The 24,301-nt window shown below is 39.1% G+C and overlaps 1 protein-coding gene across 1 annotated transcript in view; it reads left to right on the top strand.

Moving 5' to 3' along the window:
- The first annotated feature begins 894 nt into the window (after positions 1-894).
- COL11A1 (collagen type XI alpha 1 chain) overlaps positions 895-24,301 on the top strand; it is a 256,753-nt gene continuing 233,346 nt past the window's right edge. Inside the window, exons 1-4 of the mRNA XM_063299875.1 lie at positions 895-904; positions 1,811-1,978; positions 15,277-15,490; positions 17,634-17,796. Coding sequence (XP_063155945.1) covers positions 895-904; positions 1,811-1,978; positions 15,277-15,490; positions 17,634-17,796 — 555 coding nt within the window. The remainder of the gene's footprint in view (positions 905-1,810; positions 1,979-15,276; positions 15,491-17,633; positions 17,797-24,301) is intronic.

Here is a 24,301-nt window from a genome sequence, read left to right as displayed (position 1 = left end):
GGGTAACAATACAAGAAAACATACAGTCCAAAGCGAAATAAATAAAATAGAAACACATAAACAAGGCATCTAAAAACAGCTAAGGGCTGAAAGCACTGCAGAAAGAATGACGTTTACTTCTGTGTGAAAATGAGGTTGGCTTTGGGCCATCTATACCTGTGGGAAGAAGGTGCTCCAAGGAGAGAGGCTGCTGCATTGAAAGCCTCTTGCCTCATAATGTGACCTACATGGGGCTGCCTTTGAAGACTACAATATCCAGAAATTGCAGTGAGTATAAAATGTAGCTGTCCACCTCATGGTGGGTAAGAGACATTACAGCAAGATAATATCTGTACTGTGAATGCTGAATTGGCTTCTATCAGCCTTCCCAGGTAGACCAGACAGAAAACACAACCAGATGAGCTAATTCGACTTTATTGTAAGGCTACATTAACAGAATCTTGCAAGTCTGAGAGTACAAATCTCCTGCCATCTCTTACAGTCTGATAAGTTAGGGAGGTTCCTTTCTGAGTTTCTTTCTCTGTCCATTATGCAACTGTGGGCTATGCCCCCTCTTATCTGATCATTCCCTAGGCAGCATCTCCCCGCAACCCTGTCTCCCAGGGTCATTCCCACATACCATTACATCTTCCAGTCTGTTTCTGAGTATAGTTCAAAGGGCTGTTTATGATCTGTGGAGTTCTCTATGTCTTTGGTTGCAATCATATGCAGGAGCATCTTCTCTATATTGAATCTGCTTGTCCTGTGCATTCAACTTGAGAAGAGATAATTGATCCCACCCACCATGTTAGGAGAATGGGAATCTAGAGGCAGCCTTTTCAGCAGCAACCTTGGCCCTATGGAATACCTTTTTTCCGTGGTTAGGATAGGGTCCCCTTTGTTAGTTTTTCCACCATGGATTTGGGTTCGTTAGTGACATTTGCTAGGCTACTGTTATATTTCTAATGTTTTATATTTCTTAATCTTATATCTGGTTTCATATCTTTTTAGCCTGTTTTAGTTGTTTTAATGGGTCTTTATTTTTATTGCTCTTAACATGTTTTACAAATTGTTTAGAGTTGGATTGTTAGCCAGATTGCTGGCATATCAGGGTTGTAATAAAAATAAATTAAATAAATTATTTTCCCTTACGAGTGGACGTATTCATTTAAATCTTCATTCAAGCCTGCCATGACAGGTGTTTTCGGGAAGTGATGTCATGAGCTATTGCTGCAAGGCTCTGGATTGGCTAGGAAGTGAGACAGAGCACAAAACTCAGGGCAGTCAGAAGTGAAAAAAAGGCTTGAGTTCATTCTAAAAAGAAAAGCAAGTTGAGCAAATGAAAGACATTAGGCAAGTTATAATAGATTGCCATAACAAGGGCAAGGGGGGCATTTGCATTTGGGAGGGAGGGGTTGCAGCTATATGTGTGGTAACTAAGGGCAAGTTAGTACCTCATTTGCTCTCTCTAAGGTACGTGTGATGACAAATACACCATTGAAAAAATGAGGTGTAGGCAACCTATTTTACAAGTAGCTTGCATTTCAGCTGTTATAAACCACAATTCATTTGTGGGCTGGATGGAAAGTAGTTTGTTAATGTTCAAGCCAATTTTTTATTGGATTTCAGGAGCTCTGATAGAACCCACTGCAAGTCTGTGAACCAGGGGTAGCTTTGTGGTTGGATCACTGAGACTGTTTAGAGCTTTGTTGGTAATATGAAAAATGATGCAGAACCCCTATATAAGCTCTTCTTTAAAAAAAAATAATGATGGGCAATATTTTGGAAGGAGTATGAATATTCTTAATTCCTTCTTTTTCTTGTTTTTCAGCTGAACCAGTTGATGTGCTCAAAGCATTAGAATTTCATAAATCCCCAGAAGGAATATCAAAAACAGCAGGAATTTGCATAAACAGAAGGAATTCCAAAGGATCAGATGTTGCCTACAGAGTTTCAAAAAATGCACAACTCAGTGCCCCAACTAAACAATTGTACCCAGGTGAGTCAGTATAATGTACATGTTGGGTATATGTATACACATATGTATGTGAAGCTGATTTTCAGTATTTTATTTATTTATTTAATTTTTATCCCACCTTTATTATTTTCTATAAATAACTCAAGGTGGGAAACATATCTAATATTCCTTCCTCCTCCTATTTTCCCCACAACAACAACTCTCTGAGGTGAGTTGGGCTGAGAGAGAGTGACTGGCCCAAGGTCACCCAGCCAGCTTTCATGCCTGAGGCAGGACTAGAACTCACACTCTCCTGGTTTCTAGCCCAGCACTTTACCCACTGGAATCTATAATCAAAGTTAAAAGAATCTATCATTCTTTTAACTTTGCTTTTCTGTTAACCAGTTCAAAAGTTTTCATTTTATTTTCAGTTCATATAACCAATAAATTTATATCAATTTAGCTTTACATGGGAATTTGAGAAATAAATCAGGTTGCTAGTAATCAAAGTGATATTCTAAATATCAATTGCTTAGAAACATGATCAAGTGAATGCAAGCAAGTTATTAATGTAATAGCAGGACCGCAATAGAAATCTTATGTTCCTTACTTCATTAAAGCCATCACAGGTAGTCCTTGGTTAATCACTACTCATTCAGCAACCGTTCGAAGTTGCGACAGTGCTGAATGAGTGGTACTTACGACCGTTCCTCGAAGTTCCAGCCATCCCAGCACCCCCGTGGTCATGTGATTGCGATTTAGGCACTCGGCAACTGACTGACACGACAGTTGCAGCATCCTGCAGTCACATGATTATCATTTGTGACCTTCCCTGCCAGCTTCCTACAAGTCAGTGGAGAAGCTGGCAAGGAAGGTTGCGAAGTTGCTCCCATAAGTCATTCCTGCCACTTTTTCTCCCAAGGAGCCCACTATGGAGTATGAGATCCCAGGGATCTCATACTCTGTAGCACATGCTTGCCTGCAGCAACCCCTGCCCACCTGCCTGCACTTGTGCGGTGCCACAGCTCCTCTTCCCACACATCTCCCACACTCATGTGGCACTGCAGTGCCTCTTCCCACACTTGTCTGCACTCACATGGTGTTGCAGCGCCCTCCCCAGCTGCACCCCATAGCATTCGCCCACCGGCCTACTTGCGAGCTTCCTGGGACTTGCAACTTCCTGCTGGCTTCCCCATTGGCTATGCTTGTTGGAAGCTGGCAGGAAGTCACAAGTCACAGTCATGTGAGGCCCTTGCTTAATGACCCACAATCCTTGCTTAACAACAGCAACGGGGAGTGCTGGGATTGCGGTTGCTAAGCAATGTGGTCATGTGATGTTGTGCTTTATGACTGCATTGCTTAGTGACAGAAATTCCAGCCCCAATGTTTGTTTATTTATTTATTTTCTATCCCGCCTTTATTATTTTTATAAACAACTCAGGGTGGCAAACATACCTAATACTCCTTCCTCCTCCTATTTTCACCAGAACAACAACCCTGTGAGGTGGGTTGGGCTGAGAGAGCGGGACTGGCCCACAGTAACCCAGCCGGCTTTCACACCTAAGGCGGGACTAGGACTCACGGTCTCCTGGTTTCTAGCCCATTACCTTAACCACGTCGTTAAGCGAGGATTGCCTGTAATTAAAACTGGCAATGACAATGGTTGTTGGATTTTATGTGCTGCTAAATTTATCCAGGAAAACTATGACCCAGTCTTTTAGGTTTCAGACAGTTTGGAAACAAACTGTGTAAATTAGAGCTTTCTCCTTTGTAGGACTAGGCTAATTGAAAGTTAATAGGTGCTTCAGACGTAACAATCAGGAGTAAGCATTGTGGTCTCATCCTTCCCCATCTCTTTTATTGGTTCAATAATTTCATGTATTAGAAATAATATCCTTCTCTTTTCTTAATGCTAGAGTGCGTGTCAGTTGAATGATTCTTTTTTGTTATTAAACCAAAGTTTCACATTACATTCACTTGGAAAACAATGACTTAGTTTTCAAAATTGACTCAGGATCTGATTCCTTTAATTGTGAGGAGTGCTGCAGTAGATTCAGAGAACTGTGTTGGAAGAGTTACAACAGAAAGAATATACTGTGACAGGAACATGGCCACAACACCCCCCATTATTATTATTATTATTATTATTATTATTATTATTATTATTATTATTATTTTGGTAGAGTTGAGATATGAATGTATTGCAAGTATTATATATTACAATTTATCTTCATGGTCTGTGGTTTAGGGAATCTCATCCAAAGCTAGAAGCTTCCCTGTCAGGAAAGTCAGAATGCAAAATTTGGAATTTGTGTTGAGCACTTTCCATTTGGCAAGTTTAACTGAAAACAGGCCAGAATCTCTTTGAAGGCCTATGCCCTGAAGGCAATGGCATCTAGTGGAACTCTTTCATATATATATTTTTGTTAAAAATCTCTTCAATAATGTATATGTATAGTATGTGTGTGTGTGTGTGTGTGTGTGTATATATATATTGAAGAGATTTTTAACAAAATAAAAACAATACCAATATTAGAAAAGAAACAAAGGAAATAAAAAATAATAGTGAATAAGTAAGAAATAAAATAGAAAAAGAAGAAAGGATTATAAAGAAGCAGCTTCCAATCTTTCTGACAGCAGTTATAGATGCATTTATATTTTACCCGCTCTCAGTAAGGTTACATCATAATTTCCTTCTTCCATAAGCTACCCTTTCTAATCATCAAACCCATAAATCACAAATTCATTTTTTTTCAGCAAGTGGAGCTCTTTCAAGGCATTCCAAATCCTAGTATTTCACCATTTCCTGTAAAAGAAATGTAGACCACTCAGAAGCCCATTGTGAACAATTTGCATGAGACTTTGCAGATATAATCTGTTATGTCTGTTACAGTATATTACACAGCATATCTATAATCTGTTATATTATCTGTTCTGATTTACACCCCATGATTGATAGAGGTGCAGTGCATAACATTTACGGCATGGAGGATTTATTTCTACTTCCTCAAATTAATATACTGTATTCAATTTCTGGCCAAGCACAGCTTTGTTCAGGCTTTTTACAATTTTCCATCAAGAACGTATGATTTTCTTTGGTTTGGCTCTTACAACTTCAGGAAGCAAAAAGAATATAGAAGAGATTTCTGTCACCTCGAGGCAAAACTACAAAAGCCTGTTGTTGTGTTGCAGGCTTAAACATGTAATTTTAATATGTAGTCTACAAGCTATGTTGAGTAATTTTGTCCTTCCATGGGATATATGTGACGGTAAGAAGCAAACTAATATCTGATGCCCCTTTTTCTTTCCTGGGCAGAAACAAATAAATGCATTAAATTGCTTCCTGCCTTTCTACTGAAGGGTGTTCAAGATGGCAAACAGTAAAATACAAAAGAATGTAGAACAGAACAAGTTAATCTTTTTAAAAGGGTAAACGTTCAACACAACCAACATGAACAATTAATGGAACCCACACAACTTTTCATCTGTCTATAACAACAATCAGGCACAGAGAACGAAAGCCTAACTAATATACTTGCCTATGTGTGCCTGCGTTTCAGGAGCAGCAAAGACTCTGGTTGTCAGAAGGACCTGGTTTAAATCAGGCATTTGCCGAAGAGAAAAATTAGCAATAGCAGAGCAGCAGTGAATGCAAAACTACCTGAACCAACTACTTGGTGGGGTCCTTGCACTGAGTAAACTAGGCTGCCATGTTTATCATACTTTCCTTTTCTTTTCCTTTGATGATGTGGCAAGTGGCCACATCCCCAGATAGAGAATCTTAAAATACCTACTTTTAATGAAAAGTGTAGCAGAAAGAATATAAGAAGGCCTTATTCAACCAACCAACCAACCAACCAACCAACTTGTATGGCTGCCCACTGTGGTGATTAACAATAAAAATAAAGAAAATATACTCATTTCTTCATTTGAATAATTAGTTCCCATTAGAGCATTTCCAAGTGGTTTATAATGAATATGTACATACAGTGGTTCATGGAGAAGATCTATCAACGTGGTCTCTAGGAGTGGAATTCTACTTCATGACACATACTCCAGTGGTGTGCTGAAGCTGGCTTATACTAGTCTGTGAGAGCCAATTGTTAAATTTTCTGGAATTTTGCATGCTGGTTGAGAGCAGAGCTGAGACCTGATGCCTACTGTGCTGATCAGTTCTTTGGCAGCTAGCAGTTCAGCGTGGCAGCAGCGATGGAGCTGGCAGAGCTGGATGATAAATATTTATCAGCACAACATTGTGTATATTTGTATGTTTGTGTATGTATATGCATGTATGTATATGTATATGTAGGCAGTCCTTGACTTATGACCATTCATTTAGTGACCAAAGTTACGACAGCACTGAAAAAAGAGACTTATGACCAGTCCTTGCACATATGACTGTTGCAGCATCCCTGTGGTCACATGATCAAAATTCAGGCACTTGACAATCAGCACGTATTTATGATGGTTGCAGCGTCCCAGGGTCATGTGATCACCATTTGTGACCTTCCCAGCCAGCTTCTGACAAGCAAATTCAATGGGGGAAGCCAGATTCACTTAACAACCATGTGATTCACTTAACGTCCGCAGTGATTTGCTTAATGGCTGCAGCAAAAAAGGTTGTAAAATCAGGTGTGACTCACTTAATGACCACCTTGCTTAGCAATGGAAGTTCTGGTCCCAATTGTGGTTGTTAGTCAAGGGCTACCTGTATATGCATATGCATATGTATATGGAGTATACGCACACTCACACACTCACATTCATACTACACACACTCACAGAATCTAAAAGCATTTTGGAAAACAGGTTTAAATAAAGCCATGAAGAACAGAGCACAAAACCTGCCTAAAGGATCTCTGGGAATATTATTAGGATGAATTCCTTTCAGAGACATGATCTTAAAAATTCTTTAGAGAATGGAAATTGATGCATTCCTTATCCTAGCCCAGATAATTTTTATTTCTGTAATGCAGATGGGTGGACAGCCATCTCTGAAATGAGGGCTTTTGACTAGCACAGCGCAGAAGTGAGTGGGGCTGATCAAAATGCAGACAGAGCCAGGGCAAAAATACCAGTAATAAACAAATCTCCACATCCCCCAAATCTTTCCAAAATCTGAATTATCTTGCAGCTTTCTAAATGTGAAACATTATAAAAATTCAGTGGCAAGCCACAGTTTTAACAGGAATGGGGGATGGTGGGGAGGGAATGGGGTGAGGAGGGATGGGAATCACAGAGCAATTGGTTAAACCTGCCTAAGAGCTACTCATTTCTGTTGTAACCGATTGTTAAAGGGCCTGACCTGTAAATGCTGGTAGCAGGATTTTGGTGTCTTGCTGTATTATCCTGTCACGTTGTGATGTTTGATAAAAGAATGCCTTAACCTTTTCCTCTCCTCTGTGCTTGAACACCAACCATCATTGTCCATATCCAGGTGGCACTATTCTGTGACATTCTTTTGAAAGCATGTGTCATATAAGCAATTCTGAACAAGTCAAAATCTGGTAGCTGAGTTCTCAATCAAATGACATTTCCAGTTTATCTTTATTTGCCACTCTACATGTACATGCTTACGATTTTCTGTAAGTGCAGTATAATGAGTGCATCCTACTTTTAGCAGCAGCTCGATTTGGGATTTTTAGGTAAGCCTAAGAATAAAAATGAGATGCAAGCCATCCTCTTCTCAACTGGAAGGGACAGGAAGGTTTCAGCAAAGTTGCTCATGAGCCCAAGGCCATCTAACAAATGTATCTTATTGGAAAAACCAGCAGCTCATGGTCTGTTAAAGAACAGCTGCTGTTCAATGATCGGCAATGAAAATGAGCCCTCATTTAACCAACTTGGTCACTCCTCAGGGCCACCCCATGAGCCTGTTGCTTTAGCAGTGTTTTTCTGCCACTTAATACCCTGCCCTGAAGTCTCACTTACACCAATAAGAATGGCTGCTAGAATGTAGCTGTCTCTCGGCCTTAAATGGCAGCGATTTTGCCACTGAAAACCCTTTGATGTTGCCTTTTAGAAGCTGTGAGCAAAGAATAAGGGTTTCTTGCCAAAGCCAATGCAGAGAGGGCAGGACAGATGTCCCCTTTCAGGTGGTGCACAGTGAGAATGGAATGTGTTCAGAGCTGCAAGTTGACACAAAACGTATTCTATTCTCCCTCTGTACCAGAGTGTTTTCTTTTTAATACTGCAATGTAGTTAGTAACTTTGGCAGCTACATGGCTGTAGCTCATTTTTGTTTTGAGTACTAAGGAAATTCACCCTTTAGGTAGTTCGTGGACAGTCACATTAATTAAAATAGCCTTTGGCAGTAGCCTTCTTGCTCTCTCACCTCCCTCCTTTGTGACAGCCACAGGATTTCTTACATTAAAATTAAGGTAAGGAATTCATGTTTGTAACCCAGTTGGCCTCATGGGGAGGTGCAGGTCTAATTTTAAAAAGCCTTTTGAGAAGTGAGGGAAGAAGGTAGAGTATTACTCTCTGCTTGAATGAAGGAATGGGAGAGATTCGGAAAGGTTTAACAAAATGAGCAATAGCAATCTGTAGAACAGAGCAGAAACATGTCAAAGTTGTTTGCTTACTGCCCATTATCAGAAGTAGTCCTTTGAGTTTGAACAAGAATTATGTGAATAAAGATGATCGAAACTGAGCACAGAGTGGTTTTATAGACCCAGGATAAGAGGTCCAAGAAAATGGAAGTCCAGGCTAACTTCGCATATCATGCTAAACCAGGAATTTTTAACGTAATAGTTGCCTGGTTTCATATCACACTAGATGTGCACCTAGCCAAAGGAGGGAGAGATCAGTTAGAGCTAAGGATTCTTGAGGAAGGCATTCAGTGTCAGCCTTTCAGGATAGTCCAGGTAAGAAGCACCAACCATTAGTACTAACATTACCTTTATTGTAAGTTTACAGTAACAGAATCTTGCAGGTCTGAAAGTACCCCCCCTCCTTTTAATTTTACTCTCCCCAAAACTAGGGAGGGTCCCTTCTTAAACACTTTCTCTACCCTCACCCCTCCTTCAGACTCAGATTTCATTTATCAGGCTGTTGTCTAGGCTGCAGCTCTCCTTCCTGTCTCCCAAATTCATTCCCATGTACCAGTGCATTCATCCTGCATCTTGAGCTGACTTGACCTGGAATGCAGTGGTACTTTGGACTTCACATTTCTCTGAATTTTGTAATGCAGTATTATTCCGATCAAACAACATGCACATGTGCAAGTGTGTGCTTGTGCAAATGTGTGTGGATATATTATATGGATTAAATAGATTTAGAAGCACACATTTCATGAGAAAATGCTTATAAAAATGTTGAAGTCAGATAGTCTGTATAGCATGTATAAAATATTGGTAGATTAATGTCGGAATGGTATGCAGAGGACTGATGAATGGATATATGCAAGCTGAAGGAGGCTGAAACAGAACTAATGCATCTCTAACTGAAGGGGCTAATTAAAATATGGGCCCTTATGACCATATTAGCCAAAATGTTAGAATGATGGAATGCTGTTGACTTGTGGCTCTAGTTGGTCTAGGAACTACAAAAATGGGATGGTGGTTGCACAGATTGCAACGGATTGCTTCTCTGTTACAGACCAAGAGTTCTGCCATGTCAGAATGGGCTCAAGGTGAATTTGTCATGACCAAAGTTCTGCACCGAACCTAAGCAGTATCAGCCAGATATCTACAAGGATCAGTGTTGGTATATCCATCTCCAAAGTCCTTGCAAGTAGGCTTGGAGATGGGCATGATAAAGTGCTCTTGCTGTATGTAAGTGCCTAATACAGTCCAGGTAGCTTTTGTTAAAGAGATTAAAATGACTGAGCATTTTGGTTTGCCCTGGCTATTACTGCAGCAATGTTAGTCTCCTGTTGCAGTTATTAATACCTAAACCTTGTCTCCAGGAGAAGGAGCCTATATTTATGCAATACATACAGGAACAGGAACACAAGAGGATGATATTTGCAAGCTTGACGGGGTCCAGCATTAGTGGAGATTGGACTTAGAGACTGAATGTGCTAGTTGCTGACTGGCTTTTGACCATTCTGATTGGGCCTGCTGGGTGTTGTAGTTAGAAATATTTGAACAGTCACAGGTTCCGCATGCCTGCCAAAGTGGCCCTGAATCCTGTACACAGCAGATATTGCAAACATTCAGTATTTGCAACCTATCAGTTCAAACCATGCCTGATAAAATAAAAAACGATCAAGCTATGCCAAATAAATCCAAAGCAATCTCATTTCAAGATTTCAGACCAGGTCAGAAGGAGAGAGTTTCCCCACTAGAGCACAAGGCGGTCACAGACTGCACCACAAGCTGCCCCAGAGGGAAAATTCCCTCTGGTGCCCCTACCACTTCCAACTTCAGTAAAGAGGGAGCTGAGGCTTTGTTGTGTAGTAGCATAAGAACCTCATACAGGCCAAACCCAGTTAACTTTTACAAATCCACTGAAAAAAATGTCGACAACATTCTGCCCAACAATACAGCTTTTTTCAAACTACAAGAGTTGCGGCAAGCCAAATGGTACTATATATAACACAATAATACAACACTTTTCTCCCCTTTAGTTAACATAATCCTTCATCCAGCGAGTGGGAACTTTTGCAGAGATTGGTTTCTGGATGTGGTTGGATGAGGCTCAGGGAGATTTTCTCAAGCAATCGCTGGAGGCTAAGAACAAGGATTGGTATAGCTGGCATGTCAGCTCCCAAGCACTTCAGAAATACTGCTTCTGACGAGTACCTCGTTGCCCACTCATTTGGGGAATTTTTATTTATATGGCCACTCAACTCGGACCCATCTGCATGAGCAATGATCAGTCATTTCCTGAGTTTATCAACTGTTTTAGACTTGGGTGAAACAGGAGCAGGGAGTACTCTTATTATAGCAAATGTCTGGGCCTCACAGAGACTCATAAGGGTAGTGTTGTTTTGTTTGGGGCTATATACTCTTGTTTGCTTCAAGATAAAAGGAAAGCCTCTCTGCATGCAAATCCTAGGAAGCTGGCTGACAGATACTGCAATGTGTCCAAAGGCAGCCATTTTGTTTTATATATTCTGGCCAGAATCTGCTGAGGTTTTCAATTAGAGATTGCTTCCTAGAGCACTTTTCATAGCAAATTATTTTCTTGCTGGTCTTCAGCTCTTTATAAATCATCACTAAAATGCTGGACTCCGGTAGAAATAATGAAAAAATCACACACAGGCTAAACACAATTATTATTATTAAATAATAAGGCAAATAAGACACAGAGCCCCAGGTGACATAGCAGGCTTTGTAATCATAATATGCATTCAACTTAGGAGTTTATTTTATTTTATTAAACAATTTTACATAGCTGCCCATTGCCAGAGAAACTCCGGGTGGCAAACAGAAATAAAAACGTAACGAAATGTACAAATCAGTTAAAGAAAAAACCAAGCTGGGGTCCCTAAAAAGCTCATAGCACACATATTGGAAATGTCCATGCTAGTGCTCCATTAACATCCTGGCCCAGTGTCTGGGGAAAAAGCCAGGTCTTTATGGCTGTCCTGAAGGCCAACAGGTTCCGGGCTATCTGGAACTCTGGGGTAGGATGGCGGGGAGACTGTTCCACAAGGCAGGCACCATGACAGAAAAGGCATGCTTCCTAGGACCACCAAGTGACACTGCTTCACCAGTGGGACCTGGAGCATGCCCACTCTGCCTGATCTTCCCAAGTTAACACAAACTATTATTGTTTGGATGGCAAAAGAACTGTAATATTTGCAAGCAATAACTCCAGCTCAAAGTAGAATATGAATTATTCCAACTTTCTTTTATTTATTGTTTGTCAGCAGTAGCCATAGGGAAGGGTCATTTTTTATAGCAAAAAATCAACTTCCTGCAGGGCTTCTACCATTTGTTTGTATCTGACTGAAAGCACATGCCTAGACTGGATGAATCAGTGCTCCCCTGCCTTAAGCATTCTCAGCATAACTTTTAGATGAGGTTAGCAGTTCAGACAAGGCAGGTGCTGAACTTAATTCAATTCTTGAAACTCCCCTCCGCTCCCCCCACCACTTTTGCAGGCCAGTTCTTTTTCTTCCTTTGGTGGTCACTTGTGCAAATTAGATCTTTTCAAAAATATGATGCAGACTCACTTTTTAAAGGGGGAATGGTTGGTCAAATCAGTTGTAAATGAAATGTAAGTTCCTTTACTGCAGCCTTATCTCAACGTGGTCTTCTGGACTACAGTTCCCATTACAACTGCTGGTGCAATGTCATCTGAACCTTTGCATCCTTATCAAAAGGTTTATTATACATTAAACACCCATAAACCTATCCAGAGGCATAGGAAAGCACATGTGATTTGCAATATTATTTCAGAGTCTTCCATAAGTATAATCTGGTTAAGCCCTTGCTCATTTACAAAGGTTCTAAGGAGCTTAAATAATTGGAAATTGACAGAGCATGTAATATTTAAGTGCTACAAAGCCACTTTAATGAGTGGACCCAGGCAATTGTACATTGCTCAAATACAAATTGTTTTGTAGCCCAACCCACTGAAATCATAAACCATTATAACGAAGACAGTTTAAAAGGAAAGAAAAATATTGCTTAGCTCTTTTTTTCTCTTTCAGTGTGTTTTATAAACATCAGAAAAAGAATGCTTTTCAAGTGTGCTTACAAATCCCCTCCCCACTCTAAGCAATACCACCACATATGATCTGACATAATCCACCATAATCCATAATCCAGATTATGACTGCATTCAAAGCAAAAAGAAGAACTCATAATATCTGGACAAGAACTGCAGACTGCATGGCTGCATTTGGACATGTAAAAAGCTATGGTCACCATCTCTGACTTGGGCTCCACTTCTCCTATTCCCATCTCTCCCAAAGCAGAAATGAAATAGAATCAGTCAATTAGTCAATCAACTTCAGTTAAATAGATGTTAGAATTACTTGTGTGTTTTTGTGGCAGCTCTGCTAAGGGAATCAAAACCTTATAAGCCAACATATATGTGTCTGGATAGTTGTTCATGTTAGCAGAGAAGTGAACAGCTTGAAGCACAGTAAGAAGGATGTTGCTTGAATAATGATGAGGCTCTAGTCAATCAGATTTTTAGGCAAAATTGTTGCCTTACCCCTTTCTGGTTTGTCACTTAGGATCATGATTTTAATGATCCCACCTCATTGGCCTACTGTACAGTTATATTTCTTGGAGTTTGGGAAGCTTTTCTCATGGGACCAGTCAATGGACTTTGGTCCTTCCAATATTGCAACATCCTTGAATCTCCCTCCAGTGGTAAAATGGAGACAGTTACTAGTATCATCTCCTGCGTCTTGACCTCCCCATATTCACTAGGAGAAAAATGGAATGTTCTTTCTGTTCTTTTGAGATCTTCTCCATTTCTGGGATGGTCCTGCTATAAAAATGGGAGACAACCCTAATATATAGCTTATTTTAAGGATAACCAACGTGTTTGGGTTCATATATAATACTACCCTGTCTTGCAAAAAAAACCCCAACTTTTGAATTCCTCTAAAAGGTTGCATTGAAGTACATATGCCTTGGCTCACCTAGGGTCATTCTTTTCATGATGAATCAAAATGAAATCACGAGCATAATACAGACATAAGCTATATATAGAGAATAACTACGCTGACATATGAAAAAAAGGAGACCTATAATAGTAAATGTCCCTCACCCTAACATTACTGAAAATCCCAAACTCCAGCAAAGACTAGGCTTGCTCATTAAAAAAATATGTTTGGCAGGCAGGCTTCACCATACATCTATTATAGATGACCGCATCCCACTTTCCTGGAAGCAACAGCAACAAGGACTAGAATATTGAAAATACAAGCAAGTAGATGGCAATAATGCTGAGTGAGAACCAAGGTAGTAGAAATGTGTTGGCAGATGTCAGCCCCAACTGTTTCTTCCCAGGTGTCTTGATTTCAACACCAGCTTCCCTATGGCTTTTCACTCTAGCCTTTGATGCATTCCCCTCCTCTACTGAAACATTTGAACACATGTGCAGTACAATTCTTCAAGAGAGTTAGCCAAGTTACTGCTTGGATCATGGTCAAGATTCTAATCTTATAGAAGATACTTACATATGGTACTGTCCCACACCCATATTTAAACAGACACTCTTGCAAACTGTCATAAACATGGACACTCACAGATAGAGACCTTCTTTTCATTCGTTTGTATACTCACACATTTAAGGGAGATTCACACACTTACATCATCACTCACAAGGACCATGGCCTTTAATGACCTCACTGCTATTCTTGTGGGCTTAAATTATCTTTCTGCCAAACTGTCACATGTCCTCTCTCCTGTTCCTTCTTCCATCCATCTTCTCTTGCAGGCCAAGCCTATACAGTATGTTCTTCCTCCTCCTTGCCACATGCTGAAATAACTTCAGTGTGCTTTGTCATTGCTTTTTGTAATTTGAATCTGGTTTTTAAAACCCACATAAGTACATAGTTGAGCTATCTTAGAAATGTTAGACTTGCTTAAATCAAACCAAATCACTGCAACAAATGCTACCAATTCTATATACATGTTTATTCTTCTCAAGGAAGCTCCATTCATTTCACTGGAACTTATTTCCATGTGTTTGTATTTAGAATTATCAACTGGCAGCAATTGCTGCTTACTTGGAAGTAAATTCCACTGAAATAAGAGAACCTGAAGAACGGTAAAGCGAATCAGTTGGTTTTTTCAATAAGTAAATGGGCAGGTTCTCTTGCAGCACAAACAGGCACAATACTTCACAAAGTCTATTTAGCTTCAGCTAGTTTTGCCTCTAAAAGTGTACAAAAATGGGAACTTGTGTATGTATTTGGAAATGTATATATATGAATGTGCATTATGGATGGTTGCCTAAAAATGCATGTGATGGGATAATTTGCATAAGTACATGTATATATTATGGAAGGAAACACACAAAATACAAATGATAGGGAAAACTGCACAACAATTAAAATTTTCTTAGAAAACTGATGGAATAGATTGTATATATGAATGCATACAACCTGGATTTAGAATGATCCTCACATGCTAGCTTTCAGATAAGTTAAATACTGAGTACCTGAGCCCCATAGATTCTAATAGGACTGAAATATGGTTAATGGAAACACTATATGCTGTAGGTTATACTGAGGCCAAAGCTGAGTGCAATGTAAAACAAGAAAGCACAATGCCTTTTAGAAAGAAATATCCCTACATTGGAACTTGCAGTAGTTATTTTAAACAGAAGATATAAAAAGTTTGATTCCCATGGTAATAAAAAAGCATTCCAAAATTGTGTTTTTTACTCCTAGAATTTTTGACCCTGGGTTGTTCTCTTGACAGGTGGAAAATTTCCTGAAGACTTTTCAGTACTATTTACAATAAAGCCTAAAAAAGGAGTCCAGTCCTTCCTTTTATCTATCTACAATGAACACGGCATTCAGCAAGTTGGCATTGAGGTTGGCAGGTCACCTATCTTCTTGTTTGAGGATCAGAATGGAAAGCCTGCCCCAGAAGATTATCCCATCTTTAGTACAGTCAATATTGCTGATGGAAAGTAAGTGGAAGATAATCAAATGAATATGGTATCTGTGTCAATTATCTGAATATGTTGTTTATTCTGGCTGCTGATGCCAGTCAACAGATGATTTAAACAAAACATTTTTCAGTAGGGGTTGAACTAGGATCTTTGGCACACAAATCTTGTGATTGCTACTGATATGTTCTAGTATCCCCCTGCCCCCTTGTTTGCTTGTCTGTCTGTCTGTCTGTCATCATAGTCTCATTCCCTCTTAACAGTAAGACTCATTTATGCCTTAAAAGGATGAAGATGCCAATCTGATATGTATTATCAAAACCAGGTTTTGATTTGTATTGCGGGACTAGCCGGAGTCCATAAACATACCATCTTGATCAATATCACTACATGTAGTCAAGAGTCAATTTGGAGTGGGTAGGCGTCTAAGTCAAATAAAATTAATAAAAATAAATAATATTTGAGCTATTTTTGTTATGTCCCTTTCCTTTTTGTCCTCCCTTTTCCTCTGTGTTGGCAGAAAGCACATAAATAAATAGGAATGCCATCCTACTCAACAGAAAACCTTTTGAGCAGAGATTGGCTATGAGAGCCTTAACCTTTTATTGTGTCAGTCAGATAGACTGGGCATAGCTGGTATACCTGTTACAAAATTCTCAAAATCTAACTGTCCCTTGCATTTTTATACATCCCACCTAGAGTCAATCATTTTTCCTTACACTTCCCATTGAGGGTCTTTTCCTTATCCTTCCCAGCTCTTCCCACTTGCTTTGATCTGCAACTCATACTGTATGTGGCTGAGATTAGGAGTTTTGAAGTTACTCTGCACAGCCTTGGTGAACGGAGGGAATTTATTCACACACACTCAGGCCAAGAGACACTTGTCCCTTGACCTCTCTGACCTTCACGTAAACTTCCAATTAAGAGGCAGCCAGGATCTTGGAATGAATAACAAGAACATGAATTCTAACAACAGTGAAGCTTTATTGGTTTAACAAGATAGATGCCTGCACATTTACACACACATTTTCACTCATACTCATTCTACATCTAGGGCCATCCAAACCCCAAGGCTAAGAAGCTTTTGGCTTGCACTTCGTCTTTTTGGAGCTTTTATACTGCATGCTGCTAGGCAAAATTTCACTATGTGCAATGCTAATTAATTAATTGTTGCCCATTTGTTTATGTCTTCGGCCCGTTCAGGTATCTGCTTTTTCTTTCTGTTACTTCTTGGAATGCATGTGTGAAGCACTCACTTCCAGATAATGGTTACTGTCTTTGTATGATGGTGCTGGCTTTTTACTGCTTTTTATTTTGAGGTGTTGGCTCTAGCCTTCCAGAGATTATTATTATTTTTCTTTATTGCATACCATCCACCCTGCTGCCTAGTATCCTTCCGGGCCAAGCTAGCTGAGGTGGTCTCCAGTGTGATGTTGGAGAACACCAGTGCTGGACTGGAACTGCTAGTAGGACCAGTTTAAGATTTCTTGGCCTCCATGACAGCCATGCATGAGGTAGGCTTAGAGTTAAGGTTGGGCTAATGCCTAGGGTCAGGTACCCTAGTTTCTGCTTCAGATCAAGAGGGGGAAGTGAGTTTTACACTGTTGCCATGAGTAGAACAGAATCTGGTGCAATGTGGTCTCCCAGCAGCGTTGCATTGTTGCAGGATGTTTAAACACTTTTTTTTTAACCCTAGCCTTGCAGACTCAGTGGATGAATGGCAAGATTTTTTATTGGGCTATGTGTTGCTGATATGTACAGAACAGTCGCAACTATTTTTTTCTTTAGATTTTTTATCCTACCTTTATTATTTTTATAAATAACTCAAGGTGGCAAACATATCTAATATCCCTTTGTTCATGGACATACTATGTGACAGAGATTGATGTCCAGGCTGTTGTTTTTATGGCTCTTCTAGACACATTAGTTCTGCAAGGATGTCCCTGTGGTGATTACCAGAGGCATCCAGTAAAGTTGCTGCAAATATGCTGCTTAATAGCAATCTTTCCTCATTGTTAGAGCTACTGAGATAAGTTCCTGGTTATAATGAAGAAATATGACCTTTAAATATTTTAAACAAGTAGAATTTTTTCCATTGTTCTTAAGATGTAAACTTGCAAGCAAAAATGTTTCTTCTTTCTAAAACATTTGATTCCTATACTAGGTGGCATCGGGTGGCCATTAGTGTGGAGAAGAAATCAGTTACCATGGTTGTGGACTGTAAGAAGAAAACCACAAAACCACTTGACAGAAGCGACCCGGCAGTTGTTGACACCAACGGCATTACTGTCTTTGGAACAAGAATTCTGGATGAGGAGGTCTTTGAGGTAAGTATTCAGCTGTCAAGCAGATACCTGGCAGCATATTTAATACTGAATACAGAAAAGAATATCTGCTGAAGGCAGAAAATGGTAGAACTGCTGTGTACAGGCTATCCAGTATAAGGCTTATGGAAAGTATATTTCCAAATTAGCAGATTGTGCTAAAGTACACATTTTTAAAAGTGGTTATCTCATATTAAGATAATTGGAATATACACATTTGAAATCAATGGATTTAAAATCTTAGTTTTGTCTTTTTGGGTATATCTGTATACAGATTTAGATGAAAGCATTATTGGTTGAAACATTCCATATATTTTTGATATTCCTGAGGGTCAGTCAGTCTGTTATTTCATCCCTCTGACATGCTACCCCTGTTGACTGCATTGCTGTGCCATGTGGGTCCTTGCCTAGATCACTGAATCTGAAACTCCCACTAATGTGGCAAACTCCCTAAGTCATTTCTTGCCAGCATTTGCTCTTAGTCCTGCTGTTGTTTTAATCTGTATATATATCTATTGAAATTAATGAAAGAAAAACGGTTATCAGATGAAGATCTGGTAGTGTCATATACATTGGTTTTAAGTTTGGAGTTTGAAAGACATATGATGTCTAAGTAAAAAATATGCCAATAGTATTGTTGGGAGCTGAGTGTTTAATTATCTATGGGGTGGTATCGAGAAGCTCACCTTTTGTGACTAGGATGGCTGTTGTACTGACTGGTGTTAGGGGTTTGAGGACTCCAATGCACTTCCAGAAAAAATAAACCTTGTGGAGTTTTCTTCATAAACAGTGCTGTCCATCCTTAACTGGAAGAAAGAGAACAAAGGTGGAAACTTTATCATAGTATAAACTTGTTTAGGAATGTGTTGCATTTCCAAGTAAGCTTGCGTAAAAGTAATACATTTGAAGTGAATGCAATTGGTAGTTTGAATGAATGAATGAATGAACAAACGAACGCTAATTAAAGTACAGCAGCAGACTTATGTAGCTCTTAATATTTGTGTAAGTATATTGATTGAATAGTCCATTGATCTCTTTCTCTAACATCAGTAGTAATACTGAGGCTGAAGTTCTGAACCCCACTAAACTCAGGGAAACTTGATTTTAAGATATGTATATTGAACTGTCAGGAAGTAAGGGGCTTCCCTCTAATTGCATTAATTAAAGAAGAAAAGGCTGTTGCAGAACATATGTTGAAAATGAAAGACACTTGGATGGCAGATCCTGGGGAAAGTAGTATTTCAGACAGAAAATGGAGAATAATCTTTCTAAATAAAATTAACCTTTCCATTGCAACACTATAGGAAAATGGCTTTACAGTCCTGTGTAGCTGGTTCTTTTTACTACATGAAAAGATGTTATCAATGACTAGGCAATGTAGTAAAAGAGAATTCACCACTGGTTCAGTTTAATAATCTATATGGGCTCTCTATCAGCTGTGGACATTCAGAACAAGTAGGAAGGGGAAATACAACCTTTCTGCTACTTATTTGGAATTGATGATGCTGATCTCAGGTATCTTCCCTTCAGAGTGATGTATACATTGTAGACAGGGGAATACTGTAGTACAAACATCTTCACAGTTTTGCATATGCATGAGTTTGTGCAACAGAGCCTTGTTGTTATACTGTACATGGTAATGGGATGTGAGAATAACCTTGGGAGACAGAAGGAAGAGCCACAGCCTAGACAACAGTCTGATAAACAAAATCTGAGTCCAAAGCAGGGATGGGGGTGGAGTAAGTATCTCAGAAGGGACCCTCCCTACTTCTCTGGATAGTCAAGATATGGGAGAGGGGAAAGTGCTTTCAGACCTGCAAGATTCTGTTACTATAACCTTACGATAAATGTAGCATTAGTACTCATGGTTTTGGTTCCCTGTCTGGACTACCTCAAAGGGCTGACACTCATGTTTTGAATGTTCAAACTAACCTTGATTATTTGAATGTAAGACTGTAATCCAAGAAAGAAATTCTTAGCATTTAAATGTGTTAATTCCTCTGGGTTGAGTGTGCAAATGCTAGTTATGACAGTGCAAAAAATAAACAATAGTCTGTGTGATCATTTGAACATAGCATGCCTTTATGTACAAGCCTTGCAAATACATACATACATACATCATGTCCTAATGCCTGTAATGAAGGTTAGGCATCCTTTGGGACAGGAGATTTTCTGTGCAAGTCACCAGAATTACACATCAGCTTGTGTGACATATTTACGGTGACAGAAGGGACAGGTGATCATGGGGAAGCCACTTAGATCAGTCTTCATTCATTATATTTATAAGTGTGTTCTGTATCTTTCTTCCAAGGAAACACGTATATTGCATTGACTGCAATTAAGTGCAAGACTGCAGCCTTCCTGCAATTACAGACGTGGTCCAAAAAGAACTCTATTTGTGACTTATGCCTTTTGATATTTATTTATTTCATAAATCTTTCCAGTAACTAAAGGAGGTTTGGCAAAAGGAAGTATATTTTTCCACTATTTAAAAGCCAGGAAGAAGAATTATACAGACCAGTGAAATACATCTGTGTTAAGGAATCTATATGGGCGACTGAATGTCTTATAGGAAGTATTCCCTAGAAAGATTATTTTAACAGACATTTGGAGGGCATTTATGTTTTCAGACGTCTGATTTTACAAGGCTGTCACATGCCAAGAAAAATAATCCAATCTGAAAAGATGGTCTTTAGGAATGGATGTGGTAGTAGTTAGTCTTTCTGCTCCCCACAGAGGTGGTGAGCAAGGCAGCAAAAATATTTCAGGTTCATTTGGACTGAAGCCAGATTAGTTTCTGAAAAATATACAGTTAGAAGTGTGAGCATTTCATTATACTCAGCATTATTTCACCCCATGAATTTCTCACATTTTAAGAAATATATTTCTCAAAATATGACTTAAAATGTAATTCATGACTTTAGGGTTTTGGGAAAAAGTGCCTTTCAGACTGCCAAATGCAATCACAAGAGTCTAGATAAGAATAGCAAAAAAAAAAATGTTGGGTGTTTCCCACATTCCTTTTTTGATAAGGGATTTTTTTTTTCTAAATTGAAATTTGAACTGAATTTGGAGGGTATTTCAGAACCTCTGGAGGATTTTGAGGAAAGCCAAAAATCTTTTCATGACTCAACTGATGTTTCTCACATGGCTCTCATACTTGGTAAATAAATATTTGTTTTGGTGAAGAGACTTCGGAAGAGGATGTGTAACATTTGAAAATGTGTCAGTGACACAGTGTTAGCATATATTCTTTTCCTCTTAATTATACATTTAGAAACTGTTTATCAGGCCAAGGGTTATTGAAGTCTAATAAGAATATTATAACTCACATCTGAATTTGAGAATGGTAGAGTTAACTAAAATGGCTGTAGGAATAGTGAAAGATTGATGAATATTCTGGCTATAGTGCTGGACTTGTGTTGGCTTCTTTACACATGAAGGCATAAAGGCCAAACACAAATCTTTCCTGGTTCTGAAGAGGATATCTGTCATGTTCTCATTCTAATGTCTGGTTAACATTGTAACGTTTCACATGTCATTCTCTGTTCCGTATCCTTTCACCCGGGGTTTTTCCATTCTTTCGCCCTCCCTTGTTTTGAGGGCTTGGAATGCATGTTTGGGTTTGCGCTCCTGTTCAAGGTTACTTTCCCAGGCGCCTCTAACGGCTTTCAGCACCTGGGAGGGGGAGCGTCCTGACGGGCGACGGGGCGGGACCGGCCCACAAGCAAGGCTTTTAAGTTTGTATTTGGCGCGCTTTTGCTCATTCTCAGCTTTCTCTGTATTTGCATACTATTCCTTTAATAAATCAGTTATCTTTAAGCCCGAGCTTGTGAGACTGAGTATTTGGGTTTAGGCAATCGTTACAATATCTCAGTGCAACAAAAAACTTCTGCTACAATTTTAGGCCCTGCACATTTAAGCAGATGCTCAATCAGGATTTTATTACTGTAGCCTCAAATAGTTGGGGAGGTTGTTTGAATTGCTGCAGTGAGTTCCATTTGCAGCCATTGCTACATACATTCTCAGAACACAATCCCATGGTTTTGATGTATGATCAAAGAATTATTCCTTTGGCAAAGAATGGCCTGGCCTCTGTCCCAGGTTTTAGTGAAAGTGTTATTCTACCCATTGGCAGGATTAGAGAACATAACCATTAAGGACAAAATATTTCAGTACGTATGTCAGTATGCATGTCAGGATTCTTTATTTTACCAACATCTAGAGCATCTATGTCACACATTATTCAGACATTTGAATAGAGAGCTGCCATGGTGTGATGGTGAAGGTGCTGGACTAGGAGCAGCGAGAACCAGATTCTAGTCCTCTCTTAGGCAAAGAAGCCAGCTGGGTGACCTCAGGCCAGTCTCTCCCTCTTAGCCCTATATCAGCATCAGACTCTGAGACAAACCAAGACATTGATAGCTTCACTAGAAGAATTAGCTGACCAAAGAGCAAAAACAAGCAACAACCACGTGGGGCAAATGCTAAAAAAAAATTAGTGTTTGAGGTTCCTTTTTCTTCTGCAGATCTTTCAAGAAAACCTTGAAAACAGGGGAAAAATACGGTATCCGAAGAACCATCAAACTATTCTGGCAAAATGTGGGCCTTGGTACATTAATATTGTATCTTAGTATCACTGTTAAATGGCTAACAGGAAGTTATTGGCCGTGACTCATTACAGAAACATTTTAACGCTCTGAAAATTGCTTTTCTCTATTTGGAATGTAAATATCCAGCATTGGGAGCAGCATTCTTTTTATGAGATTTAACATGTAGTTATTGGCCTAGTTAACTGTAACTCAAATGATTCAACAAAATAAGGATAGGGATGCCCCACTAAGTTGGAGGGAGTGGATAAATAATTCCTCAGCATTTCAAATATGGCACGCAGTTGGACATGAGGTGGTGCCATTTATCAACAAGGACTTTATTATAATCTATCTGATTCCAAATGTCGTAACTCCTTAGTAAGTATCTTAGACTCTTCCTTACACATTTATTTATCATTCAGGGTCAGAGTTAACGTAAGCAGCCGCCTTCATTGGGGCTGATTAGCATTCTCATCCACGTTTTTGTTGAAATTGGAAATATCTTCAAGTGTTTTCATTTATTTTGTGATGGTTTTCTCTCCTGGATTGCCAGTCATTTCATGAATAAAGGTAGATGCTGCAATAATAGGTGGATATGTTTACTACATATATTTGGAAATTCTGTTTTCTGGTTTGAAAAGGCAGACATAACCAAGGAGCATCCAAGATGGAAGAAAATTGATAATTGATAATTATTAAATGGACATTAAAATGGCAAATGTGGTTCAATAAATGTGTTCATTGTGGCAAAGAATTATGAGATAGAGAAGTGATACCATACACACACACACACACACACATAGTTCTTAGGGTTTTGGTGGATAATTCAGTTGATAACCTCAACAATGATAGTGAGGTTGGATTTGATTATGCTTTACCGCTGTTTGCTTAACCATGGTTTATTGAATAAACCACAGTTGGTTGGGTTTATACAATATGATAAGCCATAGACTATAATTTACATACCACAATTGCTGGGTTCACACAATATGTTAAGTCAAAACCAAACAAGCTATATTATAGCTTGGTATGATGTATGAACCAAGCCAATATTTGCCAGCCACGGGGAGGAAAAATCCCTGAATTCCATGTTGGGGATAATCAGTAAAGGAATCTGAAATAATACAGTTGTAATTATAATGTCTCTACTGTACATGCATTCATGGTGCAACTACATTTTGAACATAGATGATCGTCTTCTATTGGGCTTTCTTTCTATGTTGAGGGGATGCTTTTTCTTCCAATATAACAAGAAATGAAAAAGTAAGGAGAAATGAAAAAGGGGAAGTGAAAAAGTAAGGAGAAAAAAAAGCCAGAGTGTTCTTCTATAGATTGTGTATCAAATATGTTGCAAAAAATATCAATATAGATTTGATGGTTATTGATGTCAAATTTTATCAGGAACAAACAGAAAAAAATTTTTTGCAATAAGACTGAATCTACCCTTTTCTTGACACGTTTCTCAGACTAGATTTCATTTCACTGGAAACAGTCTTTAAAACGCAGTATTTGATTTTCCACAGTATGACACCTTGGCCTTGACTGGGAGTGAATACGGAGTGCCAAAAATTCCACGGGAACTACTGTTCTGACAGTATTGCCTTTGGAGTAGAAAAAATTCTTGAGTCTTTTCTATTAAATCTTCTATTTCTTCCAGATGCAACTTTGTTTGTTCTTTTCACCCTGCAGCTCTGGGTTCATGGTTCACTCAGATGTGCTCTCAGGAAAGTGTCCATGTTGCGAATGCACAACTTTGAACTCAATGAGTTGCCAAATTGCTCAAATGAAGAGTCGCTTTCTTCACACAGTTTCTTGTGTTGAAGAAAGCCATGAAAAAAGTCTGGCTACTTGCTTTCCTCCCATCTAAACTAATGTAGTGTTCCCTTGGGGTAACAGATGCATTGTTTGCTTTGCAG

The sequence above is a fragment of the Candoia aspera genome, chromosome 3, assembly GCF_035149785.1.
Source record: "Candoia aspera isolate rCanAsp1 chromosome 3, rCanAsp1.hap2, whole genome shotgun sequence".
Classification (NCBI taxonomy): Eukaryota; Metazoa; Chordata; class Lepidosauria; order Squamata; family Boidae; genus Candoia; species Candoia aspera.
The sequence above is the reverse complement of the archived record's forward strand: the minus strand, read 5'-3'. Positions and strand labels throughout refer to the sequence as shown.